Genomic DNA, 22,833 nt, shown 5'->3' on the forward strand with positions numbered 1-22,833 from the left:
AATCTTTTTTTTTTTCTTTTTTCTTTTTTTCAGAGCTGGGGACCAAACCCAGGGTCTCTAGCAAGCGCTCTACCACTGAGCTAAATCCCCAACCCCATTAAGCAAATCTTAATCTTTCATCTAGTCTTTCCTGCCCTTCCCTTTTGCGCACTCTGTGCTAGAGTTCACCCCTTATTCTTGCCCTAGGCTTAGTTCCATTCTCAGGTTCTCTGTTAATCTTTCCTATCATCTCTGACTAGAAACACAGGGAGGGTCTTGAAGCAGAACAATCTACAGATGCACTCTTTTCCAACCTACAACTTCCTCAGCATCCAGAGCCAGCCAAAGGATCAGTGGCGGACCAAGGTTCCCAGGTGAAGGTTGAGGAAGAATCCTGACCCAGAACTATGACTCTAGAGAACAGTGCACAGCCGAGTCCCCACTGGACTGCTGCTCCTTAGCTGGTCTAAATAGAGCTTCTCTGTCCAACTTGGCTTCTGTATGGTCTGTCATTGTTGGGCAAGAAGGGGAAGTACGGAGGGGAGCCTTGTGGTGCAGAGAAACAGAGTTTCTAATGGCTCTCCTCTTTGTGCTGCAAATGGGAATGGAAGAGAAGCCTATAAGGAATGCAGCAAAAGCAGAGAAGGTGTATAGCCTTCCCTGGTTAGGCCTTTACACGGCCTCAATGCCTGTACTCGCTGCTGCTGCTGCTGCGCCAGTTCTCCGACTGCTGTTTAAAGCTGCTTCTGGAGGGAAGCTGAACGGGTGGGAATCCTCTTGTGACAAATAAGAGCTTGAATCTAAGAGCAAGGGAAGAAAGAGCCTGCACAGGTAACCTAGGTCTGTTTTAGAGCTGCTTTGAGGTTGGAAGAGACAAAGGACAGAGGCTCAGGAGGAGATGACAACCTAGGGACCATAGGACAGGGAGCCAGACAAGTCTGTTAAACTGGTAAGCTTCTGTTTACATGCTTTACAGAGCATTAGGCGCAAGGACACATGCAATTAGGTACAATTCTTTAGAAAATGGTGAGAGAAAATAGGATTTGAAGCAGTAAAAAGGAAAGAGATGATGGAGTGAAAAACAAACAAACAAACAAACAAAACCAAAAACAAAACAAAGCCCTTATAGCCAGGGCCTCTGATGCAACAATGGTGGTCACTGGAGATTCAGTCACAGGTCAAACCATAACACTACTCAAGAAGAAATCAATGGTTTAGTCCAAGCCTATCTTTTATATAACTGTTCATTTCAAAGGCTAGAGTCCCAAGGGTAGAGAGTGTGTTCCAGCCACACTGACATCCCAAAGCCAGTCCTCCCTCACGCCCTGAGTTCCTCAGGCTAGCTATAGTTCCAGTTTGCATATCTTGGCCTGTATCTTTTTCCTATACCAGAGATGGGGAAGGGGCTCAGCCCTCAGGTCCAGTAGGGGGAGCAGGAGGAGCCGGAGGGCTGGGATCTTCCAGTTTCACATCATGTAGATGCACTGTGGGAGTGGTAGGGTCTTTGCCAACACCTTGGTTGGGGTCAGCCTGGTCGGGGTGGTGCCTACGCACATGCTTGACCACCTGGAACTTTTGCTTGGCCTTGTAGCTGCAGAGGCGGCAGAAGAACGGGTGGCGGTCAGTATGGGTAAGAGCATGATGTCGCAGTCCAGCAGCCCAGCGGAAAGCACGGTGGCAAACATTGCAAACATAGGGTTTGGCCTCACTGTGCTTTCGGAGGTGGGTGCGCAGCAGGAAGCGTGTCTTGAATGCCTTGCCACACTGCTCACACATGAAAGCCCGTGCCTCTTTGTGCCGCGTCTCCCGGTGTACACGAAGTGCATCAGCACGGTTGGTGCAGTACTCACACTCAGGACATTGGTATGGCTTCAGTCCTATAGGACAAGCACAAATCACCATGGAAGAGAGAAGAACAGGGTCAGTGAATCATAAATCAGTATGATACTTGGATATAAGCAACACAGCAACAAGCTAATCACCATACTATTCTGTCCCAGGTACACCTAACACACAGGTTCCAATGGATGCTGACGGCTAACTGGACTTGTAACTAACTAGCCTACCTAACAGTGACGAATATTCAACGATGACGGGTTATTAAATGGGAAACTCTAACCCTTCCTCAGTCATATGATACTACAAAATTTAAAGACTCAAGACTCCATTTAGACATTTTCTTACCAAACTTTAAAAAAAAAAAAAAAAAAAGAGAAAATATTCAAAGAAGGAAGAGGTAAAGATACTCCCACACTGCAGAAATGACATGCTGTAATAGAAGGTACCCAGTCATCAATCCTTTACAGTTCTCTGTAGTGGATTCTATATGCTAGAGAGCAAAAGACACATCGATGGGGAACTTGGGGCTAGAAAGATGATTCAGGGGTTAAGAGCACTGGCTGCTTTTCCGGAGGAGCAGGGTTCAATTCCCAGCACTCGTATGTGTAACTCCAGTTCCAGGGGATCTGGCACCCTCACACAAATATGCAGTCAAAACACCAGTGCACATAAAAAAATAAATCTTAAAAGAAAATCACCTTTCTCCTCACTCACAATCTTTCTACCATATCCACATAGAAACCAAGTATCTCTCAGTAGTTACTGAAAATTGAGTTGGAGGTTCTCCATGTGTGACCCTCTATGTGTGTGAACGTGTTCACAGGCGAAGTTTTGGAAATACACTTGCCCAGGTTTTCAGGTTTACCCGCTCTTTGGTTTCTATTCAATGGGCTGGGGAACCATTTCTAGTATTTGTTCTTCTAGTGTACCCACTATTCTCAGTGTCAAAGAAAACTGATGTAGGCTCTGAATGAGTGAGGATATCCAACATCTCAGGGAGGTCAGGTTTTCTAGAGAACAGGGAACAGGACAGTGAACTCACACACTCACCTGTGTGCTTGGTCATGTGGTATTTGAGTTGGTTGACCCACTTGCACTTGTACCCACACTCGGGGCACAGGTACTTCCGTTCCTCCTTATGGATCCGCATGTGGTACTGAAGGAAGATCGAATGCAGATGTTTATTCCCCATACAATAGGGTGCTTCTCCTTAGGTTTCAGTTGGTTTTTTTTTTTTTTTTTGGTTCTTTTTTTTTTTTTCAGAGCTGGGGACCGAACCCAGGGCCTTGCGCTTCCTAGGCAAGCGCTCTACCACTGAGCTAAATCCCCAACCCCCAGTTGTTTCTTACTAGCTGTGTTACTGGGTAAGCCAACCCCTAATTCTGTCTAATAATCTTTAACACGGGAAATAGTGCAAGCATCTGTCTGTGTGTATGCATATGATATGGATGACTAATCCCAACGCCTGTGTATATTATTAGGCAAGCATTCTTATCCCTGAGTTCCCTACCCAGGGACCCAACTTGAATTTTTAAAGGATTAAAATTGCAGTGCTGGGAAATTTTTTTTTTTTTTTTTTTTTTTGGTTCTTTTTTTCGGAGCTGGGGACCGAACCCAGGGCCTTGCGCTTCCTAGGTAAGCGCTCTACCACTGAGCTAAATCCCCAGCCCCCAGTGCTGGGAAATTTTAAGTGTTTAATACATGTTAGCTATTATATTCCCAAAGCACTGTATGGCAATTATTGAATTTATCTTTACAAAAGCTCATAAAGTTGTGTTTATCCCTTTTACAGATGAAGAATCTAAGTTTTGAGAAGTTAAGGAACCTATTCAGAGTCACAACTGAATTATGTGTTACAGAATCCAGTGCTTAGCAATTAAAGAACACTGGTTGCTCTTCCACAGGACCAGGATTCAGTTTCCAAAATCCAAACGGCAGCTCACAACTGTTCTTACCTCTGTTCTAGAGGGTCTGAAACCCTCCTCTTGCTTTGTAAGCATTAGGCACACGCGCTCTCTCTCTCTCTCTCTCTCTCTCTCTCTCTCAACCCTCCTCTTGCTTTGTAAGCATTAGGCACACGCTCTCTCTCTCTCTCTCTCTCTCTCTCTCTCTCTCTCTCTCTCTCTCACACACACACACACACACACACACACACAGAGACCAGAATCCAAAGCCTACACTCCTTGCAGTTCCTATCATGTGGTCCTTGACCTTACCTTGAGTCGAGAAGGGTCAGCACAGGCATAGGAACAGAGGTGACAGCGGTAAGGCTTTTCCCCAGTGTGAATGCGACTGTGCCAGGTAATCTTCTGCCTATTTTTGGTGCTATAGGCACAGTCAGTACACTTGTAGAGCCGGGTACCTCCATGTCCCTTTACATGATGATCAAGCACCAACTGATGGCGACAGGCAAAGTCACAAAAGGGGCAGCAGAGAGAGGGCTGGCCAGCATCCCCATCTGAGGGTGCTGTTGAAGTCTCCTCGTGCTGTTCCAGGTAGTGTTTCACCAGGCCTACTCGCTCCCGGGCAGCAAAGCTGCAGAGCTGGCAGCGATGGCTGAAATGATGTTGCCTCCGATGTTCATCCAGTGCTGGCCGGCTAGGGAAGGACTCCTGGCAGGCCCCACACTCCAGCCTTGGGTGCTGTTTTCGGGTGTGTCCTCGAAGGCTGGCAGGACTGGGGCAGAGCAGGCCACAGTGGGAACAGTGTAACGGGCCCTCAGTGACATCTACAGGACAGCCAGAGGAAGGTGTTGGTTCTGGGTGTCGTCGCAGAGCATGCTGCTTTAGTGCTGTTTCTGAGCTAAACTGGGCCTCACACTGAGAGCAGGAAAAGGATGGGGTACCCTGGTGACAGCTGTTGACATGGCGAGTGATGTCATGACGAAGGTAACCACTATAGTCACAGAGTGGACAGAAGTGGGTGGGTGTTTTGTCATGGACTCGTAGTTGGTGCAAACGCAGTTTGGAGTTGGTACCAAATGTCTGAGGGCAGGAGCTGCAAGGGATGCGGCCAACACCTGTGTGTCGAGACTGGTGGGCCTCTAACCGGTAGCGTCTAGTAGTAGAAAAGTCACAGAAAGGGCACTGATGTGGCTTCACACCCTCATGCTTGAGCCGCCGATGCTGCTGAAGGCACCGGCTTTGCTTGCAGGTAAAGCCACAGTCCCCACACTGCAGAAGGGGCCGCGGGCCAGAGGCTGGGGATGCAGTGGGATGCCTCCGCTTTTGATGGAGCCTCAGTGCTGCAGGAGCAGGAGCAGTAAATGGGCAGAGACCACAGTGCAGATCTCCAGGCTCAAGGGGGCAGCCCTGTGTCTGGTGAGTCTTCAGGGTCCGTTCCTGCTGACAGCTAAAGGGACATGTTGGGCAGGAGTAGAGGGTGCCCTTTTGCTTCTGAACCACAGCTGTGTCCCTATCACCAGGGCTGGAGTCTGTACTCCCAGTATTCAGGAGGGTAGAGTCCCCATTGTTAAGAGGCAGCACAACAGCATGGGTCTGGGGGCGCCCACGCTTTCTTCCCTGGCTATGTGCTCCTCTGCAGCCTTCAGTCACATGGGAGGTAATGGAGGAGAGCCGAGAACAAAGAAACGTGCACGAGTTGCAGTGAAACTTGCCTTGCTCAAAGTGGAACTTCTCAGAGGTCCCTGTGGGCAAGGAGTTTCCTGGTGGAGAGGTTGGAAAGTCAGAGGGCGTAGGAAGATGTTCCTCTACTCCTGGCTCCCCAGGGAGCTCAGAAGAAGCATCTTTTGAAATCGAGAGCTCTACCTTTGATGGTGAAGGTGGGGGCTTCCTACTTTCAGCATCCTGTGAGGCTTGGCTACTTGGGAGCTCAGGATGTAGAGTGGGAGAAACAGGTTTGGGCAAAGCCAAAGCCTTGTTCTTTCTGAGAAGAACAGGGCATTTCTTCAACATATGGGTGCTGAGGCCACGCTGTTGCTTAAAGCTAGCTCCACACTCGGGGCACAGCAGGGGCTCTCGGCGACCTTGGCACCCTGATTTGGAGTGCAGAGTTAGGGCTTTTTCCCGGCGAGTGATAAAAGGACAGTGTGGGCAGCGGAAGGCTCTTCCTTCTCCCTGGATCACTACCATTTGCACCCGGCCCTCCAGCACTAATGCTTCTGCTTGTTCTTTGTCCTGTCTCCTCATGGCCTTAAGTAGTGACTCTGACTCAGGAACCTGAGGCAACGGTACAGTTTCGGCAGTCAGAGTTGCCTTGAATGTGTTAGGCGCTTCCTCAGAGATTAGGGGATTTCTGGGAGGTTCAGAGGCTAGCTTCTCCAGAAGAGGCTCTTCCTCAGCAACCAAGGCAGAAGTCCCAGCACTGTCAAAGGCAGGAGTCCCAGCACTGTCAAAGGCAGGGGTCCCAGCACTGTCAAAGTCGGGCAGTTGAGGCTCTGCCAGGCCACCCGGTCTGTCTGTTCTGAGGGGTCCTGAGGGCTCTAGAGGCCTGAACTCCACAGCAGCTGTTTCAGTGAGCTCTTCAAGGGGTGGTGGCTCTGCCTCAGGTTCTAGTTCTACTCTCAGGGCCTCCAAGTGTAGTGTGCAGCCACCCTCTTCCACCTCCCCCAGGCTGGGGCTGCCAACCTGGTCATCCTCTTGGGGAGCCTCAATGCCATCTTGCCTTTTGGTGCTGGCCTCCTCATTTGTCTCTGGCAGGGCCTGGTCCACAATGGAGCTGGCCCCAATCTCATGTTCATGGTCTTCTTTCTCAGGCTGAGCAGATAGCTGGCTTGAAGGTCCTGAGTCTGAAGGAGGTGCCAGGCACTGCCTGGCCCCCTCCAACTCTTGGCTGGCATTGCAGAACTGCCAAACCTGGTCCCCTGGCATGTAGCCATGGACCTTACGCTTGTGGAAGAAGAGTGTGGTGTTGCTAAAGGTACGGTAGTCACAGAGGGCACAGTGAAACTCACGGAGATGGGTATGCTTGCAGTTCTCATGGCTCAGGAGGGCCTGCTTGTGGCGGCTCTGATAGCTACAATAGCGGCAGGGGTAGAGTGGGGCAGGTGTGCCAGGGTGGTGCTGAGAAGCCATGTGCTTCTGAAGCTCATACTTCCGCTTGCAGGCAAAGGCACACACCTCACACATGAGGGACTTGCCCTGGTGCCGTAGTTTGTGGCTGCTTAGCTGATCAGCCCGATGGCAGCGGTAGGAGCACTGGTTGCATTGGTATCTGGGAAGAAGGACAAAGAAGAGTCAATCATAACAATAAATCATAACAGGTAACAGTCACTGACTAAATACTTTGGGCCTGGGTCTGCACTCTATGCTGCACATGAACCTTCTGATTTAAACAACCTTTCACCATCCTGTGAAATAGGTGAGGCCAAGGCACTGAAGTGAAGAGCCTGCCTAAAAGTCCGAAAGGAAGTGATGGGCAGAGATACCTAAGCTTCAGAGCTGTTCTCTAGATTGCTCCCACGCGCAACCTTGACGAGGTGCTGGGGATTGAACTCCATCAGGGCTTTGTGCATGCTAGAAGTATCCTACTTGAGTTCCTAAACTACTTTCTACAAGAAGGTAATCTTGAGTAGAGTGGGGCAGGTGTGCAGGGTGGCATTATCCACATGAATTCCAAGGAATTGGTACAGCAACAGCCCGTGGGGCAGGTTTTTGTGCTTTGCTGTCAATCTCCAGCGGAGGCATAACAGCTACAGACCAAGCCCCTAGGCAGTTGTGTCCACAGGTTAGAGATCTTAAAGTGGCCATTTGGTGCCATTTAAGTGTGTAGATCCATTTTCCTGAGACCAAATTCTTTTTTTTTTTTTAAGATTTTATTTATTTATTATATGTATATGAGTACACTGTCACTGTCTTCAGACATACCAGAGGAGGGCATCAGATCCCATTACAGATGGTTGTGAGCCACCATGTGGTTGCTGGGATTTGAACTCAGGACCTCTGGAAGAGCAGTCAGTGCTCTTAACCACTGAGTCATCTCTCCAGCCCCCTGAGACCAAATTCTAAGCACTCAAGTAATACTTTTTTTAAAATGCGGGTTCTGAGGATTGAACTCTTCAAACTGTCATGATTGCAGGCAAGCACTTTACTGACTGAGCCATCTCCTCAGCTCCCAAGTGACACTTTGATCTCCATTTTCCTCCTCCTGGCCCAGAATGCTCTTGACATGCAGGGCTCACCTGATGGTGATGGAGCTAAGATGACAGTATCAGAGAATGGTGTTAGAATGGAGAGAGCAACGGGGCCAGAAGCCTGATGCAAGAGCTAACTAGCATAATGTTTCTGGGACAGGGATGCAAACGTGTGTGCTCTTACCTGAGATCCCCTGCATGTTTCCGCATGTGCACACTCAGGTAGTGCTTCCACTTGGTGACATAGCCACATTCAGTACACATGTAATCCTTGGTGTTGGAGTGGGTCAGCATGTGCTTGGATAGGTAGCTAACGTCTCGGCAGGTGAAGTCACAGAGCTCACATTTGTGAGGTTTCTCTCCTTATATTGTGTGTAGGGGAAAGAACACAGGTCAGAGAGAGATTGACAGTGGCCATATCATCTCTTCCAGCAAGTTTGCTATGATGCCAGGCAGGATCAAAAGTTTTATGTACTACCAGGTATATAGCAAACTCCACAAGAAACAAGGCTATACTAGAACTGTCTCAAGACAGTTCCTCCAAGTCCTATACCAAAGAAGAGAGGAAGAAAGTAAGCACTGAGTAAGCTTTGTAAGATTAAAGTCTACCTGTGACTTTTTTTTTTTTTTTTGGAAAGTAGTTGGCACCTGTAACTTAATTCCTTATTTCCTGAGTACAGGTTAAAACAAGAGAAGAAACAGAACTAGGACTCTAGATTCCAACAGAGTAATATGTATGAACAGCCAGCATTTATACAATTCTCACTATGTGCCTGAGCATTGTATAAAGTGCCTCCTCTGAGTCTTCATAATAAAACTACGAAGGTGCTATTATTACCACTACTTTATAGGTGGGAAAAATCAAGACAGAGAAATCTACCAGGCCTCGGGCAGCCTGTTAATCTTATTTCCAGAAAGGGAGCAACACAATATAGATCTCACATGGTTGATGTATTAAAGAAGACATAACTGCCCAGCAGTGATGGCGCACACCTTTAGTTCCAACACCCAGGAGGCAGAGGCAGGCAAATCTCTGAGTTCGAGGACAGCCTGGTCTACAGAGCAAGTTTCAGGTCAGCTAGGGAGACAGAGAACACCTGTTTAAAAAAAAACAACCCAAAAATAAATGAATAAATAAATATAAATAAGACATACCAAAGTCATCAGTGACAGTGAGCACTCAAGGACAAGCAGTCCCAGTACTTGCTCCACACCTGGCACCAAGAGGCTAGTGACTGTGCTCCTTCAAGACCTCCTTACCCTTCAGGCTAGTGACTGTGCTCCTTCAAGACCTCCTTACCCTTCAGGCTAGTGACTGTGCTCCTTCAAGACCTCCTTACCCTTCAGGCTAGTGACTGTGCTCCTTCAAGACCTCCTTACCCTTCTGCCACTTCTGTATGCTAAAGGGCAGGCAACAAAGCTCTCTATGGCCTTACTGTAGACCGAAATTTACTTCCTAATTTCTGTCCCTTATCTTTTCCTGCCTTGACTATGAGATTGTAAAGGATGAAACAGGAAGAACGCTATAAACTATGTAACATGACACAGGTAGAGATTTTAGGAAAAGGCCTTGGGAACTAGAGACTGTGAATAAACTGTGCACAGAAATGAACTGTTCAATGGGGTCAATGATAGCTTCGATAGAACTGTCTAAAGAGTATTCTACTAATCAGTTTCTGTAGAAACTGGTTTAATAGCCCATCAATTCTTAGAAGTTTGCACCAATCACAGAGATGATGCTGTAGCAGAAGGCCTGACTTAGCTGCCATCTAGGATTCAGTAAAACTAGCCATCAATTAAGAGTCTAAGATAAAAGAATTGCAGGAGCTGGAGAGATGGCTCAGTGGTTAAGAGCAGTGATACTCTCCCAGAGATCCTGAGTTAAAACAAAACAAAACAAAACAAAACAAAAACAACAACAACAAAAAACAACCCAAAACCCCCCAAAACAACCAAGTACAATTTTCAGGGCACTAGAAGTCTCACAATGTATATGGATGGTTGATTATTCTCCCCTGTCCTGCTCCAACAAACTGTCCTAAAACTTGAATTATGAAGGAAGTTATCTGTTCTGGCCTAGAATTCCTTACTATAAAGGCTGAATATTCACCTATCTGCACTTGATTAGGGGTAGCTATAACTGGACAAGCATAAGGAATGATAGTCCAGTGTTAGAACACGGGTTCAGAAATCATACTACCTGGATTCAGATGATAGCTTGACTATTGTTAAATGACAGTCAACTTATGCCTCATTTGAGTCAAACGAAGCACAGTAAGCATTGCCCTTTGTGTGATGCGTAGTACACAGCAAAAGCTCGTGCTAACCATCACCTTCACCACCATTATAAGGATGGAAGCCATCTCACCAGTATGAAGCAACATGTGTCGGATAAGCACCCTTTTGTGGGCAGTGGCAAAGTTACATTCAGAGCACTGGTGGATCTTCTCATGAGCGTGCATCTTGCCAACGTGGTCCTGGTAGGCTACTGGGTTGAAGGTGGCAAAGGGGCAGAAGGTGCACCGTAGTTCTTCACTGCCTGGGTGACCTTGTTTCTTGTGTTTACGGAACAAGTGCTTATTGGAGCAGGCAAAGTCACAGTGGGGACAGTGGAAAGCATAATGACTCTTGTGGTGGGCTTCCATGGCTTCGGCTGTGGCAAAGAGCATGGGACAAGAGTGATGGCGGCACTCCACAGCCCGCACTCCGTGGGTCTCCTTTAGGTGCTTCAGAAAGGCCTTACGGTCGGGAGCTACATACAAGCAGCCCTCCTGAAAGCAGTGTAGGGGTAGAGGTTCTGCTGCAGCTGCTGCTGTGTGGCTCTTGAGGTGCTCCTTGAGTGCTTGGCTGAGGCGGAATTCCTCACGGCAGACAGGACAGGCATAGGTGTCTGAGTAGAAGTTGGAAATATCCTCGTGCATGCTGGCCATGTGACGGTTAAGTGCATTTCTCTCCACTGCACTGTAGTGGCACAGAGGACATCGATGGGCCTTCTCACCCAGCTCCCGCAGCAGATGTGTCTTGAGTTTGCTCTTGCTGGTGAAGAACTTCTGGCAGTTAGGACACTGGAGGCTCGGGTCTGGGAAGTGCAGATGTAGGTGCTCTACCAAATGGGTCCGCTTCTTAAAGCAGCGTTTGCATTCTGGGCACATGTGTGTCTTGAAGAGAGACTCAGTGCCTGAAGCCACATGCCCTATGAAAGAGAATGCAGAGTTAGGAGTCAGACTCTCTGATAGTTCATTAGCTAATGACAGACAATAGAAGCCAGTTTGCCCAGATACAAATATCATGCGGCCTTTCTCATCATGAAAACCAAACACAAGAGTTTCAAAAGGAGGTAAGAGACTCCTCTATTAAGAGAAACAGGACCGGGGTTGGGGATTTAGCTCAGTGGTAGAGCGCTTGCCTAGGAAGCGCAAGGCCCTGGGTTCGGTCCCCAGCTCCGAAAAAAAGAACTAAAAAAAAAAAAAAAGAAAAAGAAAAAGAAAAACAGGACCACAAGAACTACCCATACCTTCTTGTGGCCTGGTTCAAGTGTTTTCCCAAGTCACCCACTATTCCTAACTTTTTTTTAAAAATTATTTTATATATGTGGGTACATTGTCCCTTTCTTCAGACACACCAGAAGAGGGCATTGGATCCCATTACAGATGGTTGTGAGCCACTATGTGGTTGCTGGGAATTAAACTCAGGATCTCTGGAAGAGCAGGCAGTGCTCTTAGCCACTGAGCCATCTCTCTAGCCTATTCCTAACTACTGCACAAGAGAATTTGCATAGAGCTTTCTTATTCTTCCTTTTTTTTTTCCTTTTTTTCTTTTTTTTCGGAGCTGGGGACCGAACCCAGGGCCTTGCGCTTGCTAGGCAAGCGCTCTACCACTGAGCCAAATGCCCAACCCCCGAGCTTTCTTATTCTTGCTGCCCTTGCTTTATACAGATCAGTAGGGCTGGTGAGAAGGAAAGAGCCTCAAATGAGTAAGCAAAAGAAAAGTACTCTACACTCCCACACACTGGCTCACCAAGCTCTAGATAATTGAGACGGTAATAAATACAGTCAGAACCTCTTTATTTACCAGAGATAAATATAATCTCTGTGGAATGAATTGTTTCTATTGAGTTCTAAAGTGGAAGCGAAGATTCAGAAAAAAAGTCTTAGGAAGTTAAACAAAACAGGTACATCATCAATAACCTGTACTATCTATACTATGAACAGAACTCCTTTTCCCTGCTAAAGAGGTCCCTGTCTCTATAGGATAGTTTTTTGTTAATGGGACACAAGTTAAAGTCAGCAATGAGGGGAGAATCTCAATTAAGAAAATGCCTTCGGGGCTGGGGATTTAGCTCAGTGGTAGAGCGCTTACCTAGGAAGCGCAAGGCCCTGGGTTCGATCCCCAGCTCCGAAAAAAAAAAAAAAAAAAAGAAAATGCCTTCATAAAACTGGGCTGGGGGCAAGCTTATAAGGCAAATTTTCTTAGTGATTGATGGAGGATGTGTGTAGTGCCACTCCTGGGCTTGTGGTCCTGAGTTCTATAAGAAAGCAGGCTGAACAAGCCAGTAAGTAGCACCCTTCCATGTCCTCTGCATAAGCTCCTACCTACAGGTGCCTGACTTGTTTTGAATTCTTTTCCTGACTTCAATGATGAACAGTGATATGGAAGTGTATGCTCAATAAACTCTTTCAGCACCAATTTGCTTTTGGTCAAAGTGTTTCATCATAGTAACAGAAACCCTAACTAAGACACTGGCTGAGAAAACCTTGCCTACAAGAATAAATTGTATTTACAACTGCCCCATACCACTATTAACCTATTTATCAATGCCTACTAGACTTTGTTGTGGTTTTTAAGTCCTTGAGATTAAACCTAAGAACTCACACACGTTAAGGATTACTCTATTGTTACTTCCCTAGCCCTAATCTTAACTTTTGAGTCTAAGTAGAACAGAAAGAATACATGTAGGGGGAAGAAATGGCTCAGTGGTTAAGAGCACTGACTGCTCTTCCAGAGGTCAATTCCCAGCAACCAGATGGTGGCTCTACCATCTGTAATGGGATCCAATGCACTCTACGGTGTGCCTGAAGACAGCTACAGTGTACTCATCTACATTAGATAGATAGATAGATAGATAGATAGATAGATAGATAGATAGATAGATAGATAGATACATACATACATACATACATACATACAAACAAACATACATTGATCTGAACTGAAGCTCAGAAATCCAAACCCCAGAGCCTAAATGCCAGGTTCCTCAGTATCCACTCCTCTCTACCATGAAGAGCTTCAATCTCAGTGATGTTATTACCTTCCAACTGCTGAGCCCCTTGGCTTTTATCCAAGACTTTCTGGGAGTCTTTTTGGGCAACATTCTCCTCCTCCTCTACATCCTCTTCTTCAGCTGACTCCTGCCCAGGCAAAGGCGCACCTGCTTCCTCAGAAGGTTCTCTGTCTCCTGGAGGCAGTTTGGCAGCTGGGAACACATAATACTTAGTCCACAAGGGGCAAGGACAGTACTGAATGCTGGTACTTTATTTACTGGCAAGTAGATTACCCTTCTCTCTTTTTAGCAGGAAAGGACCTTGGATGCTAAGTAAGTGTATGTACTCTTATTCAAGACAGGGATATGAGGAGCAAGAGTAAAAACCTAGTCTAAAAACCTCTGACTCCTTTAATGTCAGAACTTTGAGGTTACTCAGAAGTGGGGAGAGGTAAGAGGCAGAAAAGACTAGAATGTATTTCCTTGGCCCAGGTCTCCAGAGCTAAAGGCTGCATAGTTCACGGCACCCTGACTGCTCATAGTTCTTCTGAGGAGTCTAATTTAGACTTCAGGCTTACACCTTGCCCCTGAAAGGTCTTCTCTTTCTAGATATTAGAATAAAAAGGCAAGTCAAGGTCTCATAGTCTGTCATCTCCTGGTCTATTTTCTCTGTTCCCTGATCCTACATTCAGCTCATGCTGGTTTTGTTGTTTTGAGACTAAAAGGAGAAATTAATAAAGTACCACTCTTCCTGAGATTTCTTTTAAAAATAATCCTGTTCCTTTCTACCCACTCACACATGGTTTATTTATTTGAGACATAATTACATATAGTCTAAGTTGACTTGGAATTTGCTATATAGTTGAAGCTGATCTTGAATTTCTAACCCTCTGCAGTGCTAGGATTACAGACAGGCACCATTTCATCCAATTCTAGTTTCACTCATTCTAAAGGCAATCTAAAACCACTCACATTCTACTAGTAGTAACAGTCAATGACAGGCACACCCTTAGGGTCTGAAATCAATCAATGGGGGATATTCCTAAAATAATTTCAGATTATATGTTGCATAAGACAAATTGCATTCCTTGTCATAAACACTGAATTCCTTTTGTCCCATGTATTCTATACTGGTTAAGTTTTCTAGAGTCTTTCTATATCACCCTAGTAATTCCATTCTCAAGTCACTAACTTCATATCACTACAATATCACTAACTTCAAGTCACTACATTCTGTCATATTCATTGAACAGTCATACTGAAAACAAATGTCTCATAAGAAATCAACTATGGCTACATTTCAGGCATGGGACTATTGGACCCTGGCCACCTACCTGGCAGTAGCTCCTGTGATGGAAGGCCCTGAACAGCAGAAAGTTCTCCCCGTGTACTGGCTCCATGGCTCCGTTGATGCTGCCGGAAGAGTTTGACGTTGGAGCCCATGAAGCTGCAATGGCTGCAGTGGAAAGGGTAATGGGCCTGCCGATGCAGCTCCATTCCCTGCTGACTCCCAAAAAGCAGGGAGCAGCCCCGGAATGAACAGGGCACAGGAACTGCCTTGTGGGTCTGTCTCAGGTGATGCTGCAGACCCTTGCGATCTTCAGCAGAGAACACACAGCCAGACTCTGGGCAGGAGAACATGTTGGGAGTGACCCGGTGAATCTTGAAGTGGCTCTTCAAGGCCTGGGGTTGGACAAACTCTTGTCTACATACAGGACATAGCAGGGGGCTATCTGGCAGGCTGGGGTCCTGTAGAGGGCCATGGAGGGTGAGGTTGCTGGGGGGCAGCTCTACAGAGCATGGGGGACTAGAGAGGTCCTGCACAGCCTGAATATGGGTCTCAGTGCACTGGTGCAGGGAGAGCAGAGTAGGCTCTGCAAAGCTCTGTTCACAGCGCTCACAGAAGTATACCTCCACCACCTTTACCAGGACACCTGCAGGCAGAGGACCGACAGAGAAAGGCACAGAATCAGATGGAACAAGACTTGAAGGAGTTAGTCACTAGTAGAAACGTAGGTGAATCTTTTCTAGTCATGGAATACAGACAGACTTCAAGTCTGGCTCTGTACTAGGCTATAATAAGCCTATAGGTCAGGGATAACCTGTCTGGTATCTGGCATGTCTTTGGATTTCTCATGTCTGGTGAAATATTTGGCAAGATGAGTGCTTAGTAAGTGTGTTAATGAATCAACAAACAATAAAATCCAGAAAGCATATTTAGGGGGCACAGTCTATAAATTGCCTACCATATAAGCATGAATACTTGAGTTTGGATCCCCAGCACTGAGGGTGCAATGACAGGCAGATTGTAGAGCTTATTGGTCAGGTGGCCTTAAGCAAACCGGTGAGTTCCAGGTACAGTAAGAGACCCTGTCTCAAAAAAGGGGGGAGGGGCTGCTGAAAAGACATTTGCCACCAAACCTAACGACCTGCATTCAATCCTCAGAACCCACATGGTAGAAGCAGAGAACTGGAACTGAAGTCCATACCTCCCCCCCCCCCTCTCTCTCTCTCTCTCACACACACACACACACACACCAGAACTAAATAAGACGTAAAGGAAAATAAAAATGTAGAGAGCAACTGAGGAAGATCCCCAGTACTGATCTGTCATCTACGAAAGAGCATATATGTGCACACACACAAACATATATACACACCACATACATACACAACGGCAAATAAAAATTAGAAATAAAATAAGAATGAGAAACTTTCAAGAGAATATCAGACTAGAAAAATATCTAATATAGATTATGAAAGGCATATTTTGCCGAAATAAAATTTAGAAAGTTTCAAGAGAACAATGACAGACTAGGAAAAATGTCCAATATAAATGATGTGTTATGCTGGAGAAATGGCTCAGTGTGAAGAGTACTGGCTGTTCTTCCAGAAGACAGATTAAATTCCTATCATCCACAACTGTCTGAACTCCAGTTCTAGGGGAACCTGTTACGTCCTTCTAGCCTTCAGAGGCACCAGGCACACATGGACATACATGGAGGCAAAACAGACACACATGAATATCAAAAAGCTAAGGAATATGTGTCAAAGTCTATAAAGAAAAATCCAGACAAAAATTTAAAAAAAAAAAAAAACTTTTTCAGAAGAGCTAGATATAATAACTGCTAATTTTTAAAGGAGTGAGCAGATCTTGAAGATGGTAAGATTTAGTCTTCCAGCTGCTCTGAAAAGGGCAACTTGGAACTCCACAAAGTTAAGACCACACTCATTAGTGGCAGAACCTCAACCCAAGCTCAGGGCAGCGTGGCTTACATTTTATTCTGCCAGCTGCTTGCTCTCTATTGTTATTCATTGTTTTACTGAGAGGGGGTAGTGAGACAAGAGTCTGGCTGTCTTGAAATGTGTTATGTAGATTAGAAGGGCCTTGGACTCAGAGATTTGCCTGCCTCTGCTTCTGGAGTACTGGGATTAAAGGTGTGCATTACCACATTTGACTGTTGTTTTCAAACTATCCTCTCCAACCCCTGTTCACTTGCTTTAGGACAAAGTTGTTGGGCTCTTTGTTTGTTTGAAACAGAGTCTTTTTAAAAAAATTACATTTACCTCTTTATTTAGGTATTTGTATATATGTGTGCCATGGTACATGTATCAAGGGCAAGGAACAACTTCTTGGGAGTTTAGTTTTTTTCTACTTTTGTTTTTGAGGCAAGGTCTCTTCTGCCCCCATGATGTGTATCTGAGCTTCCCAGATTCTGGATGAGTTTCCTCTCTGTACCTCTCATCTCTCAAAGGAGTGTTGGGTTATAGATCCAAGCCATCTCATACATATACACTTTCTACATGGTTCTAAGAATGAAATTCAGGTTGTCAGGCAAACACTTTTGTCTGGTAAACCATTGTACGGAAGCATGAGACAGGGTTTTGACATGTACCCATGCTGGTTTATGTAGCTTAGGCTAGTCTCAAATTCTAGATCCTTCGGCCTGTTTCCTGAGGACTAGGATTAAAGGAATGCTGGGATTACTGATGCAGACTAGGACACTTGTAGTGTGTTGGCCTAATGCTCCTTGTATTTTAATGCTAATTTTGGGTCTCCAAGAATGGTTGCCCCAGAGACACCCCCAAGTTATTTCTGATTGGTAAAGATGCCAACAACCAACAGCTGTGCAGAAGAGACATAGGTGAGGTCTAGGTCTTCCCAGGCTTGGGATCAGAGAGGGACCATGAGGAGGAAGGAGGAAGAAAATGCAGGAGAGGAGGAAGAAGCTGCCATGGGTTAGGAGTCAAGAGAACATGACTCTCTGGGTTGCCCAATTGGAGTTAAGAACAGCCAAAATGAAAAATAGTAATAACTCAGGGTTGGCAACAGGAAAGTAGATTCTAATAGTGTATCAGCTACTGTACTGTTTAAGGCTTATTGCAACCTTATAAAGGTTGCATGTGTCTTTCATCTGGGAACTTAAATAGCTAAGGCAGGGTAAAAACCTTGGGCCTGGATTAAATAATTTCTACAACACACACTCACTTATCCAAGTTATTTTTATGTGACTACATATTAAATCTACTCTATCTTTTCTTTTCTTTTTTTTTTTTTTTAAGATTTATTTATTTATTATATATAAGTACACTGTAGCTGTCTTCAGATACACCAGAAGAGGGCATCGGATCTCTTTACAGATGGTTGTGAGCCACCATGTGGTTGCTGGGAATTGAACTCATGACCTCTGGAAGAGCAGTCAGGTGCTCTTAACCGCTGAGCCATCTCTCCAGCCCCTACTCTATCTTTTCAACCTGTTTGTAGCACTTCATAGCACTGATAAATCTAAATGAAATTCTGCCTCATGGACCACTAAGATGTTCCCAAAAACAACAACAACAACAACAAGAATGACGATGTCAATAACACCCCATCCCTTGCATGTGTGTTTTCCTGTAAGAGGTGGTTCTGAAGTGGAATTACTATGACAGAACGTGCATATTGTAAAATTTTCTACAAAGCTTAACTGATCTTCAAAAGCTTAATTTGGGTTGTAGATGCAGCTTAGTAGCAGTATAACCATTAGCTACTATATACAATAATCTGGGTTCACACCCCAGAGGCAGATCTTTGTTCTATGCAAATCTAGTCTATATAGCAAATTTCCTACCAAATCAGCTAGAGCTAGGAAGAGTGTATAAAAAACAAACCCCAGAGTTGCAAGATTATATATCCTTATATAGCCTCTCCTCAACTCTAGGCATTTTAAAAATATGTACACTTTTTAAGGGGCTGGGGATTTAGCTCAGTGGTAGAGCGCTTACCTAGGAAGCTCAAGGCCCTGGGTTCGGTCCCCAGCTCCGAAAAAAAGAACCAGAAAAAAAAAAAAAAAGTACACTTTTTAAAAAAAAAAAGTTAATTTATTTTTATTTTATGAGCATTGATTAGTGTTTTGCCTGTGATGTGAATGCTGGGAATTAAACCCGGGTCCTCTGCAAGAGCAGCCAATGGTCCTAACCACTGTGCCATCTCTCCAGCCCCAACTCTAGGAATTAAAAAAAATAAAGACAGTTTTTGCCAAAATTGAGAAGCAAAAATAGCTTCTATTTTATAACTATTTGAATTTAAGCATTCTTCTATAGGACTATTGTTTCTTTTTATTTCTTCTTTGTGAACTGCATATAGTCATTCATTCATTCATTCATTCACTCATTCTCTCTCTTCTCAAGAGATCTTTCTGTGTAGCCCTGGCTTGCCTGAAATTCATTATGTAGATCTCTGTCTCAGAACATGCAGAAATCCCCCTCAATCCTGGAATTAGAGGTGTGTAGCACCACATCTAGTTTAAAAAACAAAACTAAACTAAACTAAAACCAAAAAACAATGAACTAAAAATTTAAAAATACTGGCTTTTAAAATTTTTTTACCTTAAAAAAAAATTCATTTATATAAAATTTGTATATACATGCATTCACATGTGTGGAGGTCAGAGGACAACTTGTAGGAGTCAGTTCTCTTTTTTTCACCTCATGGACTCTAGGGACTAAACACAGGTCATCCTGCTTAGTGGCAAATGTCCTTACTCACTGAGGCATCTTCCCAGACCTCTTAACTTGCTTATGTTAAAATGTCTCTCTCTTTTTTTTGAGAAGGGTCCCACTATGTAGCACTGGCTGGTCTTGAACTCAACTACCCTCTGTCTCCCAAGTACTGGGATTAAAAGTGCAAACCATCACACAGTGTGTTCAGGTCCTCTCTCTTTACCCCCCGGAGAAAAGTTTAGAATTCTCACATGGTCTAATTACCTAATTTCCCCAGCATCCTTTGCTATTATCCTATACTGCCAGAAGACAAAGTTTAACATTGTAACTGAGAGACAGCAGTTAAAACACGGAGTTTGCAAAAAATGAAAGTTGTAGATGTACAGAGGATAAAGAGAACTTCCCACTGGAATAAGTCATATGCCCACCTCTCAGCATGCCCTGGGTGTATGCCATACACAGGAAACTAGAGCAAGGAAACAGTTTCTTCTAGAAAGCCCTGCCAAACTCAGGATGGTTGAAGAGGCTGGGCCTTTGGCCCAATCCTTGGCTGGCTGAGGGTCAGCATGGAAGAAAGCCTCCCCAAGGACCATAAGAGCAAAGACAAGCCAAATTGGCAGAGGCGTCAAAAAGGTTTCTTGTTCTGGATTACTGCCCAGAAGACACAAAGCTCTTTTGGGATAAACTTTGCCAAAAGTTTGTTACAAGGCTGCACATACCTTGCCAGCCATCCATCAACATGCACCAACTGCAAACCAAATTATAACATCTCAGGGTATAAAAATAGCATGTTACTTGTGTTCTCATCACATTCAAAGAGAAGGACCAAAATAGCACAGACAAAAAACCTCAAGGCTGTGTGTCCCACTGGCCTGGTAGCAACTAGTTTGTACCTGAGGTCTCTCCAGGAGCTCCTGGGGACAGAGTTCCAGCTACTGCTTCCACAATGATCTCCATGTTCCCTGGACCCTCTTCAGTAGCTGTGGCCTCAACCAGCAGACAGCCTGGGTCAGCAGGCAAAGGTGCAGGCTCCCCAGAAGCACAGGTATTCTGGACAGGGCCCAGGATTCCACGGTTTGAGAGAGGTGGGGGAATCAACAGTAGTTCAGAGCATAATCCATCCATCTCCCCAGTGCCGTTAGTCAGCTGGGATGCCAACGCTGGGTCCGTCATTATCACTGATTTGTGTGCTGTGGCCTCCTAAATGCTGACAAACCAGAAAACACACACATACACACACACGCACGCGCACACACACACACACACACACACACACACACACACACACACACACACGGTTAGAACTCTTAATTTCTCTTAAGTTGGCCTCACACATTTAGGCATTTCCTTTTATAGCAACATGCCATACTTTATTATTCTAAATCTTCTCAAAACGACATTCAACACAAAAATATGAGAATAAAATCAGTAGAGAGTCAACAAGCTGAGGCTGACATTAAAGATTACAGGTTCTGTTTTTTGCTAAGTGACCCTTGCAACAAAGCTGAGTGGGTTGGAGGCTCTCTCTCTTACTACCTGATGACCTCATTATTCCTCAGTCTAGCTATAATATCCCTTCACTTATGGTCCTCACTGACCTATCTTTCCAGACATCCCTCCCATTCTGCCCTCCTAACCAGATGATTTGCCATTCTCTGACCCTTCTGAATTACAGACCCTTCTACTTTCTTGCCTCTCCCATTCAACCCATGGAAATCTCTTGCCTAGCTAATCAAATACTCCTGAAGCAAATAAACGTTTCTGCTTTGGATGCTTCCTAACATTCTGAATTTTCTCTTTTCTGGGGCCTGACCGCCTCTGTGTGTAGTTCTATTAGAAACCACACCGCATTGCTGTGGTCTCCTTATCAACCTCCTTTCCTAGATATATAGCTCAGCTGTCCAGAAAACAGTGGTGGATCCTCTGAAGCTGGGGTGGTCATCAGACACCTGATTTGGGGGCTGAAAACTGAACTCAGGCCCTCAGGAAGAACATCTTTTACTCTTAACCACTGAGCCATTTCTCTAGTTTCATACTTTTCTTTTAATGTGTTGCTGAAGATCAAACCCAGGGCTTTGTGCATGCTAAGGCGAGCACTGTACAGATGAGCTATTATATATCCCAAGTGCTGGATATGGAGCGTTGAGTAGTCCATTGACATTTTTCACTTCAACCAACACTAAGCACCAATAAACTAGGTAAGTCAGACAAAATAAAAATTTTAGTGGATCAGCCGAGTTGCAATAAACCCAGATATTTTAAACCAAGGTATCAAGCCAGTGGTTCCTCAAATGCAAGGTAAATTTCCTTTTCACTAACTTACTAAAGCCTCCAGTGGGCACACAACTGAGAAAAAAAAAGAATTAAACTGTATACCCTGTTAAACATGACTGAAATAAATGAGACAATCTTTTAAATTCCCAGGACTCAGGAGGCAGACACAGGCAGGTGTCTGTGAGTTTGAGGCCAGCCTGGAACAAACACATAGTGAGTTCCAGGACAGAGCTACACAGTGAGGCCCTGTTTCAAAAAACAAAACTGGGTCACCGAAGTTGAGTAAGAGCCAGGGGAGAGTGGCTATTCCTTATTCTGCAGAATCCATCCACTTAAAAACAAGAGGGTTGGAGAGATGGCTCAGCGGTTAAGAGCACTGACTGCTCTTCCAGAGGTTCTGGATTCAATTCCCACTAACCACATGGTGGCTTAATCTGTTATTAGGATCCGATGTCCTTTTCTGGTGTGCCTGAAGAAAGCAACAGTGTACTCACGTACATAAAATAAACAAATCTTTAAAAAAACAAATAGCAAAAGTACAGACAGGAATTCAGAAGGTGGCAGGGAAGGCCACTTGGCTTTTTGGAAATCACAGCCTCCACCGACTACTTATTATTGCTGCTCTAGCCAGTCTTCCAGTCTATCACATGGCCCCAGGAAGACGAGGCGAAGGAGGTAGGAGTGAGCCAGAAAAAAGTAACGTGCTTTCTTTGACACCGGAGAAAAAAAGGAACACAGAAGGCGCCCCTGAGTAAGCACCTCAGTTCCCACGCGCCTCTGGGCTTGGACTCACCGTGTGGCCTTGAACAGATGCACTTGCCTCGCTTCTCTGGGCCTCAGCTTTCCTATCTGTAAAGTGGAGGCGGCGACAGCCAAGTCACGAGATCCAGCGGAAAAGAAAGGCGTTTTGAAACCTGCAAGGCTTGGGATGATGCATCGTCACGATTATGGTCCTGAGGAGAGGCAGCGGATACCCGGGCGGGGCCCGGAGCTGTGACGCGACTGAGGCGCCCAAGTGCAGCAGAGATGCGCCCGAGCCCCGCTCATCGACGCGCTCCCCTCAGCACCTCCTCCCACGGCTTCCCACCTCCAAGGCCTATTCAAGCTGGGGCTAGAGAAACTTTTACCTCCAGCTCGCAGCGTCCGCACTTCCCCTGGTTCCCGCCGACAGCCGCTCTCTCACCTTCTACCCCAGGGCTGGCGGGAGCTGCATCTCTATGGTCCGACTGGAACTGGCGTGGCTCCTCAGGGGCCTTTGATGCGACCGCCCCCGGCCCAGGCGCCTCTGGGAATCTGACGTGTGGCGGTCACTCTGTCTCTCTTCGAGGCCCGTGCCACTCTATGGTTTCCCCTCTGTGTCCTTGAGTACCCCAGCGCTGAAGCGCCAAAGCGGAACCATCGAGAATTT

At 45.6% G+C, this 22,833-nt stretch overlaps 2 protein-coding genes across 29 annotated transcripts in view; one reads left to right on the forward strand and one right to left on the reverse strand.

The window, feature by feature from the left end:
- Plcd4 (phospholipase C, delta 4) overlaps positions 1-22,670 on the forward strand; it is a 49,127-nt gene extending 26,457 nt beyond the window's left edge. For 17 of the 23 annotated variants that reach the window (XM_008767187.4, XM_063266604.1, XM_008767184.4 and 14 more), the window contains one exon: positions 240-468. The gene's annotated coding sequence lies outside the window, so the exon portion shown is untranslated. 23 annotated transcript variants of the gene reach the window in all.
- Positions 246-22,824, reverse strand: Zfp142 (zinc finger protein 142). 6 transcript variants are annotated; one of them, NM_001108225.1, is made up of 8 exons: positions 22,219-22,824; positions 14,504-15,103; positions 13,218-13,382; positions 10,278-11,102; positions 8,094-8,271; positions 4,035-6,990; positions 2,869-2,974; positions 246-1,856 (listed from the first exon to the last, which is right to left on the reverse strand). In NM_001108225.1, the coding sequence occupies exons 2-8, from the start codon at positions 14,808-14,810 to the stop codon at positions 1,387-1,389; spliced, it is 5,007 nt and encodes a 1,668-aa protein (NP_001101695.1). In that variant the 5' UTR covers positions 14,811-15,103; positions 22,219-22,824; the 3' UTR covers positions 246-1,386. The 6 variants fall into 6 exon arrangements, with proteins under 6 accessions (NP_001101695.1, XP_038939606.1, XP_063123297.1 ...); XM_039083678.2 differs by lacking the exon at positions 22,219-22,824 and adding an exon at positions 20,045-20,324 and having other exon boundaries at positions 917-1,856; positions 14,504-14,794; XM_063267227.1 differs by lacking the exon at positions 22,219-22,824 and adding an exon at positions 20,045-20,324 and having other exon boundaries at positions 917-1,856.
- Between the last annotated feature and the right edge of the window lie 9 nt (positions 22,825-22,833).

This window comes from Rattus norvegicus, chromosome 9, assembly GCF_036323735.1.
Source record: "Rattus norvegicus strain BN/NHsdMcwi chromosome 9, GRCr8, whole genome shotgun sequence".
NCBI classification, from domain to species: domain Eukaryota; kingdom Metazoa; phylum Chordata; class Mammalia; order Rodentia; family Muridae; genus Rattus; species Rattus norvegicus.

Excerpts from the sequence above, each read along its gene's own strand:
- Zfp142 (XM_063267227.1), bottom strand. The coding sequence starts at position 20,324 with ATGACGGACCCAGCGTTGGCATCCCAGCTGACTAACGGCACTGGGGAG. Across the intron at positions 11,103-13,217 it reads AGGGGCTCAGCAGTTGGAAG|GGCATGTGGCTTCAGGCACT; the intron begins GTAATAACATCA and ends TCTCTTTCATAG. Across the intron at positions 8,272-10,277 it reads ACACATGTTGCTTCATACTG|GAGAGAAACCTCACAAATGT; the intron begins GTGAGATGGCTT and ends ACACAATATAAG.